Raw genomic sequence first — 13738 nt, 5'->3', positions numbered from 1 at the left:
TACAATAGCTTTCTTATAGTGTCACAAACTGTTTCTTGGCAAATGGCGACCAGATGTATATTTTGTGACAGATTGTTCCGACCTTATAAGGCCGGCATTCTCGCGGTCCCCTCCCACATATATATGCACCCCATCAGGGTAGGGTGGGAGAAATTTCCAGTTCGTTTATACATTCCAGAGCAATACATTTAAACAGAACTGTCAGGGATCGCTCCATGTTGTTTGATCGGGAGGGTGTTAGAGCTTCGGCAATGACCAGCTGCTGGGGCCACCAACCCAGCATATAGTCGCCGCCTCAGCCCCTCTACCGCGCTCAGCTGACCAGACAGTTGGCTGTGTCCTGAGCCCTGAGACAGTACAGAGAATTGTTCTCCGAGTGTCTCAGCGGCACCGCGTGACTCGGTGACTCAGTGACTCACCGCACCTGGGCGCCTGGGCGTGGCCTTCCCGCAACCTTATCTTCCCAGGAACCCAGGCCCCGCCGGCTGTCCCGAGAACAAAGAAGCGGTCCCAAGTCCCGGAAAACACGGCCGAAATAGTCGCCGTTGTGGTGAGCAGATGAAACTCTTTACCTCGGGGAAGAAAAAAAAATAGCCAGTCAAATGTACGTAAGAAAATGATCTTATTATTATATCAATATGATGTCAGCATGATATCATTTATCCTTACATCGTTTTTTAGTCACAACAGATGTCAGTGGTATGTAAAAAATACGAAAAAAATTAATTACCTAGCCATGCCTCACCAGTGATGTCAGACCTAGGTCATGTATTCACGTGGTCAAATTAACTTCAATTACTGCGACTACAGTCATGTCAGTGACGCGAACTCACAAGATTTTACCCATCCAAAAAAAAGAGTCCAACAAGCACATGATACAGTCGAGTATATACAATGTATTAGTGTAAGTTATATATGTGTATACATGTACACAGGTCGCTGCAATTCGCCATTCTGGCGCAACACGACACTAGCATGTCGGTGACGCGAACTCATAAGTTTTGCCCCTACCAAAAATCGCTGAACGCGGCTTAAGAAGATTTCACTTAAAAAAAAAAATATATATGTATATGGTCCCATGATGTTAGAAATCACGGTGAATTTTACGGACTTTCCAAAGAATAATTTAACTCAAACATATGCAGGGTCCTTCGTAATTTCAAATAACTCAAACTCAGCAGAAACCATTCCGTATTTCGGCCTCCGAGTTGTATGTTTCGCTTTGAACAAAGGTAAACAAACACACACCTGGACAAAGGAAAAGAGTGTTCTTGCTGTTGTTTTAGAATGTTTTGTTAATATACCAATGGATTAATGTTCAAGATGAGCCAACCTAATGTCCGTAAATTTACGAAAATAACTATAAATTTACGAAGATTACTGAGTTGTTTTCGTAAATTGGAGGTGATAGTTTTTAACAGTGTATAAGTTCTTCACCATGTTACCTACTATTAATTTTATTTTACAGGAAAATATAAACCATAAATCATGACTTCTATTTTTGTTTATAATTAAAATTATTTTAAAAAGCCGGGGCAAATTATTTCGATTTTTCTGTCAACGCAACATGCCTATGTGTGGAGGATAAGAAATGACTTAAAGGCTGGACAAGACAGTAAATCATCTATTAAGAAAACAAAAATAATAGGCTGTGCAATCACGCAAAATTAACACTATTAGGAAAATATTACAGAAGTGCATTTGGTACTACCTTAGGTACCCAACAAACTTATAAAGGGAATATTCACTTGTGTTTACCACAAGGGTTTAAAAATTAGAAATCACACACCACCGTCACTTACTTCTTAATGTGCAAATATCCGTAATTTGGTTTTGAACAATCAAACTGTAAACACAGATGTAACATTTAAACATATGAAAGTAGCATTGAGTAGATTTACAAATTAACATATGCCTATGTGAACTAAAATCCACTGAACTAACAAATGTTGGTAACAGAAGCATTAAGCTCTTAAATTATAAAGTGATCGTTGGTTTAAGCGTGTAGGCTGCAGTGGAGGAAGTCTGTTATGGCTCATGGCTGCTTCGTGTCATTTTAAGGCTACTAACCAAACAACATTAAGATTTATTCGTTTATAACTGATAAATGTTTAAGTGGTGTTTCAAATATGTTATTCCCCGGCACAATAAGCCGAAGGTACGTACTGCTGACCGGTGTAGTTATTTGTGACAAGTTCCTGATGAGCGCAGTAAAGAATTGCGTGAGATCAGTGAGTTGCGCTACAGATGCGCGCAGACGCAGTTAAAAACAGTAAGTCGACATTTGTTAGTAAAGTAACAAAGTTTAACACTAGTATACAGGAAAAAAAATTTTTTTTTCTGTACTTTTACAAAACATTCCTTTCGAAACCAGTTGCCAGGAAATAGTTTTTGATGCTACAAGAAAGATATTGTAACCTTGTACAACACATACCTACGGTTATTTTTTTTTGCACATATGAAATACTTTTTTTTTCTCGAGATAATGCTGATTATTTGTTACGAAAAATCAGCACATAATTTTATTTCAAACAATGGAAAAGATAATCGAATATTCAATGATTGGACGTAATTTTGTTTTATCATGCTTATAATGCGCACAGTTAATATTGGAAAGTTATTCAGGTAACGGTTAACAAATCATTTTATAACTACTTCATGTACTGGGATAACACAAATCATAAACTATCGGTAAGAATCCGAGTCCATTATAACTTCGAACACTATTTTGAAACGATACAAATGTTTTCATGCAAATGTACAAATGTACAAATATCTGTAATTATACATGAATAATTCTGTTCCCTTTACAAAAAAAAAATTACAGTTTACATTAAAACTCTGAAATACGAATTCAAATGAAAATACAAGATAAAATTACCGTAAATTAAGTACGGAAATAAGTAATAACCACTTATTTAGAAGCTAACTACTATTTAGGTCACCTGTGATACAAGCCAGCAGAACTTGTCTCATTCAGAATGCATAAGCAGTATCGTTGAGACATCGTAAGTTTAGCTCACTAAGCAAGAGACTATACATAGTATCAGATGTATACAGTTAGGCCTAATTTTGTTTGGGGAAATATGTGTAATTATTAAATATTATACTAGCACATGCACACAAGTATATTGTAAAATAAAGTTATGACGTAATTTTTTTGAAATAAATTAAGAAATTAAGTATAAGTAAACTTAAAAAATAACATGAAATGTAATTAAGCAAACATTTTTGGAGAAATATGCTTTATACATACTTTTGTGTGTTAAAAAGTGATGTTTTTCTAGGTATTAAGTGTTGCTAAATTGAAACAATTACAAGCTTTAAATTGATTTGTTTGTGGTATACATAATTGACATTCACAATTAAAAAAATTAACGAATACTTAATATAATTTCTAGTTTCAACTTAATACTTGAAAATAATTGATGGCAAGAGTTTAATATTGCTGAAGCTCAAACAAAAAAATAATGACAGAAGTGATGTGGATTATGATAAATTACTATACCAATTTCTGTTAAACAATGAAGAATTTCATCGACTATTAGGCTATATTATAAGTTGTAGCCTAGAAAAATCTATAATAATTATGTAATTATTATTATTTTCTCTAGACCAGCTAAAATATAAAGTAATCTGAAATTATTTATTTCGTAACTTAAACTTGTCAAGATAATTAGGCAAAAATAAATAGGAACAAGGATAACGGAAATCCAAATTAAAATCACTCCAAATGTATTTACCTACATGCTCAGACATGTAAGAAAATAGAGACCTATTGTTCCAAATTGATCAAAACAATACGCGTTAAAAAAAAAGAGATTTGCATATTTTTTGTAGGCTTGCTAGGTATATGAAAGAGACAATTGTTATTAAAAAGTCTGACTATTTGTGGTTTTATTTTTTTAATAAATGAAAGGTAATATGTACTTAATTTGAATGACTATTTTTTAGTTTAGGGATGTTGTGTAGAAAAATCTGTATTTTAAGAGCAACTAAATACATAATTTAATGAAACACCTCACATATGAAAGCTATTATTTATTCATAACAAACGTCTTTCTTACGCGGTGAATTTTTTATTATAGGACTTAGAAATTACATTCATTCTAATAAACCATATTTCTTTGCAGGCCTATACAGCTCTGCTAGCTTTAAAAAAATTTATAAGAATTTTTATTGCTTTGGTATAAACTGAAGTTAAAAATAATTGGTTTTGGACATTCAGTGTGCATACATAACAAACTATAAGCTGATTTAAATTATTGGAGACGAAAGCAGTCTCGCATAAATGGTACAAGTAGAGAACCAATCGTTCCACGGATTTAGGCCTATTTGAGGTGTCTGTTTTCTTTGTCGCATCTTCGTTAGATAAGGTCGTTAGGAGATAACTATTTCTCGCTCTTGTGGATGGTGTAGTGAATGAATTTCTCGCCCAGCTTCCACCCTGTTTAGTTGGGCAACTGGTTCAATCTCGAAGCAACACCCATGTAATATGCGTGACTGAAGTATAGCTCTCGGAGCCCCCTGGAGCTAGATGTGTGAGTCCTTGCCACTGAAAATATTACTTAGTACTTTATATTTTTAATTTTTTTAGCGACCTACGAGGAAGCATAATTAAATGTATTACAGAAATACTAATTTATAGGTTTAAAGGCAATGCTACTTAACTGTACAGGTTGTACCTTAATGATACTTGCAGGGAGAGTTATGTTAGTTCTCAGGTAAGCGCTGTTTTAAATGTGTGCAGGTCAGCGCCATCTTAGAATTTTGTAAATTTTTATAAAACCTACATGATATCGTGTTTAATTCCGAGTCTTGAAACATGCGTAAAATCTAGCTTTGGGCAGTTTTTGAAGGTAACATTTTTTTATGGCCTTGTGTATACCTACGTATTAATGCATATTCAAACGTACTTGCTAAGTAATTATTAGTTGTTTAATACCCGCGGGTATAAGCTACATAGTGTTTATCAAGAAAAACACCCCTCTTACCCCCACCCAACCCCCGGGATCAAGAAAAAATGGTAAGCTAATTTAATATATCTTTTCGCGCCAAAAATGTAGATACCAAAATAAAATACAGAAAAAATTGATAATTCAATAAACCAGGGACCAATTCCTCTAAATTGATACTGTGAATCATCGAGGGACTAGCGGGCAACTATGTTGGTGCTATCATTCGAGCTGAGTTCCAGACGTCTGGTGAACTATTCTCCACGTCTGTCTGCACTCTAAGCCACGGAAAGAAACCTGCCGGGTTCACTGGTACCCCCCTGAGAAACCATAACACTACAGTCCGAAGTTGAGGTAATATGTAACAATGTTATAATTTATAATAATTTATACGTTTTTAGTTTATACATAATATTGCATTTTAATAAATTGCTCTTTTTAACTTTCATCTTTATATAACTAATGTAAAGTTTCTTGGGTTATATTATATATATTTATTTCTCAGTTATTATACATTAACAAAATTTTACAATCGTCAAAATACCGCATGTAATTTGAAGTGACTAGATGCACTCACATACATTTTTTTGCTTTCGTGAGTGCAAAATTTCCTGGTTAATTAAGTGAATATGTTAACAAAGTGTAAAAAATTGGAGATAAATTATTATTATTATTATTATTATTATTATTATTATTATTATTATTATGTAGGCTGCGAATACATAAGGATGCGTCCATAGCACACACATCCCTACAGCCCTTAGCAAACTTAGCCGGCAATGTATGTAGATGGTATCCGAGTACTGTCACTGCTAGCTCCACCTGTCGTCAGATTGTCGTACTAATGTGCTAGCAGCCATTTAGAGTCGTGATATCTACGATTATTAAGGAATTTAAAAAAAAAAATGTAGCTTAGTGGTTATAAATGTTTTCTATCTAAATAAAAAAAAATTGATATGAATTTAAATATTTAAAACAAATCTAAAAGCATTAAAAAACCTATATGATAATTTATTAACGTTTTTATGTCTGAATATGAGTTATTACTTAAATATAATACGATTTTAAATCATTTTATACTAAAAAACTTCAGTAATATTTTATAAAAACAAAATAAAACACTGTACCGAAGGTAATGGACGTAGGGGCGCATTGATGGATGTTGCGTCACAGCCCTAAAAACCTCGATATTAGTGGACACGTGTAGGGATATCGATACATCCCTTGCGAGGATTAAAAAGCAACTGAACGATGGCCGCTTCCACTACGACAAACTTCTACTGGCTCCCTTAGCTAAGTAGTACACGGCTGCAGCTTCAGATTTGCATGCGTCTAGACATGTAAACATCCAAGATGGCGGGAGGGGTGGGGGTACAGACCCTCCCATCCAGTGACCACCCCCAGGAAGAGCAGTGAGTGTACCTGTGGTCCTGGCTACCAGGAGAAGCAGTGAGTGTACCTGTGGTCCTGGCGACCAGGAAGAGCAGTGAGTGTACCTGTGGTCCTGGCGACCAGGAAGAGCAGCGAGTGTACCTGTGGTCCTGGCGACCAGGAAGAGCAGCGAGTGTACCTGTGGTCCTGGCGACCAGGAAGAGCAGCGAGTGTACCTGTGGTCCTGGCGACCAGGAAGAGCAGCGAGTGTACCTGTGGTCCTGGCGACCAGGAAGAGCAGCGAGTGTACCTGTGGTCCTGGCGACCAGGAAGAGCAGTGAGTGTACCTGTGGTCCTGGCGACCAGGAAGAGCAGTGAGTGTACCTGTGGTCCTGGCGACCAGGAAGAGCAGCGAGTGTACCTGTGGTCCTGGCGACCAGGAAGAGCAGCGAGTGTACCTGTGGTCCTGGCGACCAGGAAGAGCAGCGAGTGTACCTGAGGTCCTGGCGACCAGGAGGAGCAGCGAGTGTACCTGAGGTCCTGGCGACCAGGAGGAGCAGCGAGTGTACCTGCGGTCCTGGCGACCAGGAGGAGCAGCGAGTGTGCCTGCGGTCCTGGCGACCAGGAGGAGCAGGGAGTGTACCTGAGGTCCTGGCGACCAGGAGGAGCAGCGAGTGTACCTGAGGTCCTGGCGACCAGGAGGAGCAGCGAGTGTACCTGTGGTCCTGGCGACCAGGAGGAGCAGCGAGTGTACCTGAGGTCCTGGCGACCAGTAGGAGCAGCGAGTGTACCTGAGGTCCTGGCGACCAGGAGGAGCAGCGAGTGTACCTGAGGTCCTGGCGACCAGTAGGAGCAGCGAGTGTACCTGTGGTCCTGGCGACCAGGAAGAGCAGCGAGTGTACCTGAGGTCCTGGCGACCAGTAGGAGCAGCGAGTGTACCTGAGGTCCTGGCGACCAGTAGGAGCAGCGAGTGTACCTGAGGTCCTGGCGACCAGTAGGAGCAGCGAGTGTACCTGAGGTCCTGGCGACCAGGAGGAGCAGCGAGTGTACCTGTGGTCCTGGCGACCAGGAGGAGCAGCGAGTGTACCTGAGGTCCTGGCGACCAGTAGGAGCAGCGAGTGTACCTGAGGTCCTGGCGACCAGGAGGAGCAGCGAGTGTACCTGTGGTCCTGGCGACCAGGAGGAGCAGCGAGTGTACCTGTGGTCCTGGCGACCAGTAGGAGCAGCGAGTGTACCTGAGGTCCTGGCGACCAGGAGGAGCAGCGAGTGTACCTGAGGTCCTGGCGACCAGGAGGAGCAGCGAGTGTACCTGTGGTCCTGGCGACCAGGAGGAGCAGCGAGTGTACCTGAGGTCCTGGCGACCAGTAGGAGCAGCGAGTGTACCTGAGGTCCTGGCGACCAGGAGGAGCAGCGAGTGTACCTGTGGTCCTGGCGACCAGGAGGAGCAGCGAGTGTACCTGAGGTCCTGGCGACCAGTAGGAGCAGCGAGTGTACCTGAGGTCCTGGCGACCAGTAGGAGCAGCGAGTGTACCTGAGGTCCTGGCGACCAGTAGGAGCAGCGAGTGTACCTGAGGTCCTGGCGACCAGTAGGAGCAGCGAGTGTACCTGAGGTCCTGGCGACCAGGAGGAGCAGCGAGTGTACCTGAGGTCCTGGCGACCAGTAGGAGCAGCGAGTGTACCTGTGGTCCTGGCGACCAGGAGGAGCAGCGAGTGTACCTGAGGTCCTGGCGACCAGGAGGAGCAGCGAGTGTGCCTGTGGTCCTGGCGACCAGGAGGAGCAGCGAGTGTACCTGTGGTCCTGGCGACCAGTAGGAGCAGCGAGTGTACCTGTGGTCCTGGCGACCAGGAGGAGCAGCGAGTGTGCCTGTGGTCCTGGCGACCAGGAAGAGCAGCGAGTGTACCTGAGGTCCTGGCGACCAGGAGGAGCAGCGAGTGTACCTGTGGTCCTGGCGACCAGGAGGAACAGGGAGTGTACCTGTGGTCCTGGCGACCAGGAGGAGCAGGGAGTGTACCTGTGGTCCTGGCGACCAGGAGGATCAGTGAGTGTACCTGTGGTCCTGGCGACCAGGAGGAGCAGCGCGTGTACCTGTGGTCCTGGCGACCAGGAGGAGCAGTGAGTGTACCTGTGGTCCTGGCGACCAGGAGGAGCAGTGAGTGTACCTGTGGTCCTGGCGACCAGGAGGAGCAGCGAGTGTACCTGTGGTCCTGGCGACCAGGAGGAGCAGCGAGTGTACCTGAGGTCCTGGCGACCAGGAGGAGCAGCGAGTGTACCTGAGGTCCTGGCAACCAGGAAGAGCAGCGAGTGTACCTGAGGTCCTGGCGACCAGGAGGAGCAGCGAGTGTACCTGAGGTCCTGGCGACCAGGAGGAGCAGCGAGTGTACCTGAGGTCCTGGCAACCAGGAAGAGCAGCGAGTGTACCTGAGGTCCTGGCGACCAGGAGGAGCAGCGAGTGTACCTGAGGTCCTGGCGACCAGGAGGAGCAGCGAGTGTACCTGTGGTCCTGGCGACCAGGAGGAGCAGCGAGTGTACCTGAGGTCCTGGCGACCAGGAGGAGCAGCGAGTGTGCCTGTGGTCCTGGCGACCAGGAAGAGCAGCGAGTGTGCCTGTGGTCCTGGCGACCAGGAGGAGCAGCGCGTGTACCTGTGGTCCTGGCGACCAGGAGGAGCAGTGAGTGTACCTGTGGTCCTGGCGACCAGGAGGAGCAGCGAGTGTACCTGAGGTCCTGGCTACCAGGAGGAGCAGCGAGTGTGCCTGTGGTCCTGGCGACCAGGAAGAGCAGCGAGTGTGCCTGTGGTCCTGGCGACCAGGAGGAGCAGCGAGTGTACCTGTGGTCCTGGCGACCAGGAGGAGCAGCGAGTGTACCTGTGGTCCTGGCGACCAGCAAGAGCAGCGAGTGTGCCTGTGGTCCTGGCGACCAGGAGGAGCAGCGAGTGTACCTGTGGTCCTGGCGACCAGGAGGAGCAGCGAGTGTACCTGTGGTCCTGGCGACCAGGAGGAGCAGCGAGTGTACCTGTGGTCCTGGCGACCAGGAGGAGCAGCGAGTGTACCTGTGGTCCTGGCGACCAGGAGGAGCAGCGAGTGTGCCTGTGGTCCTGGCGACCAGGAGGAGCAGCGAGTGTACCTGTGGTCCTGGAGACCAGGAAGAGCAGCGAGTGTACCTGTGGTCCTGGCGACCAGGATGAGCAGCGAGTGTACCTGAGGTCCTGGCGACCAGGAAGAGCAGCGAGTGTACCTGTGGTCCTGGCGACCAGGAGGAGCATCGAGTGTACCTGTGGTCCTGGCGACCAGGAGGAGCAGCGAGTGTACCTGTGGTCCTGGCGACCAGGAGGAGCAGCGAGTGTACCTGTGGTCCTGGCGACCAGGAGGAGCAGCGAGTGTACCTGTGGTCCTGGCGACCAGGAGGAGCAGCGAGTGTACCTGTGGTCCTGGCGACCAGGAGGAGCAGCGAGTGTGCCTGTGGTCCTGGCGACCAGGAGGAGCAGCGAGTGTGCCTGTGGTCCTGGCGACCAGGAGGAGCAGCGAGTGTGCCTGTGGTCCTGGCGACCAGGAGGAGCAGCGAGTGTGCCTGAGGTCCTGGCGACCAGGAGGAGCAGCGAGTGTGCCTGAGGTCCTGGCGACCAGGAGGAGCAGCGAGTGTACCTGTGGTCCTGGCGACCAGGAGGAGCAGCGAGTGTACCTGTGGTCCTGGCGACCAGGAGGAGCAGCGAGTGTGCCTGTGGTCCTGGCGACCAGGAGGAGCTGCGAGTGTGCCTGTGGTCCTGGCGACCAGGAGGAGCAGCGCGTGTACCTGAGGTCCTGGCGACCAGGAGGAGCAGCGCGTGTACCTGTGGTCCTGGCGACCAGGAGGAGCAGCGAGTGTGCCTGTGGTCCTGGCGACCAGGAGGAGCAGCGAGTGTACCTGTGGTCCTGGCGACCAGGAGGAGCAGCGAGTGTGCCTGTGGTCCTGGCGACCAGGAGGAGCAGCGCGTGTACCTGTGGTCCTGGCGACCAGGAGGAGCAGCGAGTGTGCCTGTGGTCCTGGCGACCAGGAGGAGCAGCGCGTGTACCTGTGGTCCCGCAGGTGGTCCTGCCGCCGGAACGCCTTGCCGCAGATGTCGCAGGAGTAGGGCCGCTCGTCCGTGTGCGTCCTCTCGTGGATCAGCAGGTTGTAGGACTTGGTGAACTGCCGGTTGCAGAACTTGCAGATGAACTGCTTCTTGGGGCGGGACGACGCGGCCCGGGGCGGCTTGGGCGCGGAGCCGGTGGCGGCGGCGGGGGGCGGCGCGGGGGTGGCCGGGGGCGGCGGCGGCGGCGGGCAGGCGGCGCCGAGCAGCGCCAGCTCGTCCTCCTCGTCGAGCGCGGCGGCGGGGGGCGAGCAGGAGCCGGGGCTGGAGGCGGGCGACTTGGGGGCGGCGAGGCCGGAGGCGGTGAGCCTCTGCAGCGCCAGGTAGGACTCGAGCGCCTGCAGGTTGAGCGCCGCGGCGGCGGCTGAGTTGGGCGGCAGCAGCGCCGCCTGCTGCAGCGAGGAGACGACGGCGCCCTGCAGGGACAGCGCCACGCTCTGCAGGAACGTCTCGGCGGCGGAGACGTCCGGCGACGCCGACGCCTGGTCTCCCCCGCCGTCCGGCTGCTGCTGCTGCATGGCGGCGGCGGCGACTCGGCGCGCCGGGGGAAGCACGCAGAGACCACGGCGCGCGGGCTGCGACTGGCGCGGGCCCCCTCCCCTCCCCTGCCCGCTCCCCCCCCCCCCCCTACGTGGCCCGGGCGTTCGGACCGGCCCTGCCATCTGGCGGCCGGCCGGCGAACCAGCACCCTTCACGAGCGGCGAGCCTTCTTTCCACAGACGAGAGAGCCGAACACCCGATCGTGCATCTTCTGTTCATTGTAAGGATAGGTTAGCTACATAATAAATACTTTAAAACATGGTGGACGGTTGATTTGGTTAGGATAGCTGCATTAAAGATACTGTGAAATCATGTAAACGGTTTCCTAGTCCTGGATAGCTACATATTAAAAAAGTTATTTGCTAAGCAACCATTAAATGATTTTACAGTATTTTTTAATGTAGCTATACTTACCTAATATAACCAACCATCCACAAATTTTAAAGTATTTATAATGTAGCTAACCTATCCTAATCGACCGCAAAATTTAATGCCACACCGGTTTATGCAATCAGATAGAACGAAAAAAAAAAAGCGAAGATGAACTTCGGGGAACTTCGGGTGTGGCTCTCTCGTCTGTGAAATGATGGCTTCCATTTTACGAACAGCCAAGCACTGGACTTCGAGCACCCCTTCATGCAAGAAGTCTCATGGAAAATGATCACACATTTCATCCAAAACAAAACCTATTTCTGTTCGCAGGCTTTCACGGCCATTGTCTGAATTAGCTTGGCTTCTGGGTTGTAGCCGTGTCTTTGGCGAATAATTCACCGTCGTTTCGGTCGACATTGCAGTCTCCATCATCAGGGTAAAGTTACCTACTATAGTAGGTAGGTAACTGCTCCCTGATGATGGCGACTGCAATGTCGACCGAAACGTCGGTGTATTATTTGCCACGGACACGGCTACAACCCAGAAGCCTCTTCAAAACATACCTATAGGTTCTTATGACAGGCAGAAGTTAGTTTACTTAATAAAACACGTAAACCGACAAAACATAATATAGAGTTAAAAGCTGAAACACACAATTGTTTTCTTTTAAGCAGTATGTATTTCTGTGATAAACTAAGACAACCAACGAAGGCAGTGAGTGTCGGAAGTTCACGGAATTTCAACACAACTCACCACAGAATATTTTGTTTTGTTTCCATTCTCTAGCGAGCTAAGATTGTCATCAGGCGGCACCTTTGAGACCTCGTGGTTGGCTGACAGTAGTGTCGGACAGATGTTTCCATCGCGACACCTCGTGTTGGCAAGTGTCTGGGAGAAGACACAACCAACTCTCATAACCATAAGTCCTGTAAGGGACAGGTGGACTTGGTGTTGTGCGACGTTAGCCAGTGCTTCTAGCGCGGCATCGATCTATAGTCCAGGGGGAAAAAAAGCTTAAAAAGGAACATACCTCAAAAAACATTTGTCCAACGCTGAATTTTTACACAGTGTTAAAATCTGCTATGCGTAATAACTAGAGACCTGAAAAATTCGCGGGTTAATTTTGCAATAGGCTAGAATCAAAATACATTTGCCTTTCATGCTGCTTCAGTGATTGGGACACAGTTTATCTGAAACACCCTGGACCAATGAAAAACGTCCGACAAAAGAAGTATCGAATCACAAGCTTCCCAGTTAACACGTGTCACGAGACAGTAGCCAATCAGCAGGTGTAATCTGCACAAGTACATAGAGGATCATGGAGTCTATCCTAGAGGTAATTTAAACGCGAATTTTTCCGGTACCTAGTAATAACATACCGAATTTTTAGCTGTAGACGTTGTGCTTATCACCAATAATGAGCAATTAAGTCCTAGATGACAGTGACATAGTGCGACCCATTAAAGTGCTACTCATTTACGCAGTTTTTAACGTAGACTCTCCATAAACTTACCAAAATAATCTAGAAATGCTATTACACACATTCGTGTTGAAAAAAGTTCCGAATATTTATATTAAATGTAAGATATATCGATTAAGTAATTAAATAATTTTTGTTTATCTTAGTCAAGGATATAAAAACTCGATTAAAATAAAAATAAAGGGTCCAACGTAAAAATAACCTTAACAAACATTGTTGCATATTTTTTAATCTTTAAAATGACTTTTTTTTTCAAGAGGATAGCGTAATTTATTTCACTGCTAGAGCTTTCAGAGCGTAGCAGTTTTGTGTACATAACGCGACAGAGCTGGGACAACTTCTCTGGAAAATTTGACCAAAAGGGAAATTTAGTAATCAAATCACAGTGGAAATTTCAACCTTTTTCTAGTAAGACGTGAAAAGTTTACAGCCGCAAACCCTTTGCGTCACACCGTTAAGGTGCATTTAAATCCTACAAAATTAATTTCTTGTAACGATCCGCTAAAATGCATTTGGTAAATGCAACTTATATAGTAGACGCTCAGTGTGGACACCAGAAATAAGATAAGAGCAATGTCCTGCAAGGCGACAGTAATAAACGTTACAGACATTCAGAAGAAACCACGTGATCTTAAAAATGTTCAAGACATCGGAACGGGGGTCTGTTTACGAAAAGGGTAAAAAAAAAAAAAAACTCCGAGGGCGGACGAGTGGTTTAAAATTATAATTTTTGGAACAGTTGAAATGGTTTGTATTCGTGTTTTCCGAATGCGTGTTCACCAGAGGTTCTTGAACTTTGTGTCTCAGTTCATCGCCGCGCAGTGTTCATGGTCACCGGTCGAACCTCGCGGATGCTGTATGCAAGACGAGGAACAATAGCTAGGGACCGGAAAAAATCCGCGGTTTCAATAGCCTT

General features: G+C 46.3%; 1 protein-coding gene across 1 annotated transcript in view; it reads right to left on the bottom strand.

Annotated features, from left to right (window-relative positions):
• The window catches only part of LOC134543233 (protein sister of odd and bowel-like), a 45334-nt gene extending 34386 nt beyond the window's left edge, over positions 1-10948 (bottom strand). Inside the window, 2 exon segments of the mRNA XM_063388136.1 lie at positions 10374-10552; positions 10670-10948. Of these exon segments, the coding sequence (XP_063244206.1) occupies positions 10374-10552; positions 10670-10948 (458 nt within the window).
• Between the last annotated feature and the right edge of the window lie 2790 nt (positions 10949-13738).

This window comes from Bacillus rossius (assembly GCF_032445375.1).
Source record: "Bacillus rossius redtenbacheri isolate Brsri chromosome 9 unlocalized genomic scaffold, Brsri_v3 Brsri_v3_scf9_2, whole genome shotgun sequence".
Classification (NCBI taxonomy): domain Eukaryota; kingdom Metazoa; phylum Arthropoda; class Insecta; order Phasmatodea; family Bacillidae; genus Bacillus; species Bacillus rossius.
Note: the sequence above shows the minus strand (reverse complement) of the source record. Positions and strands in the feature narration are given on the sequence as shown.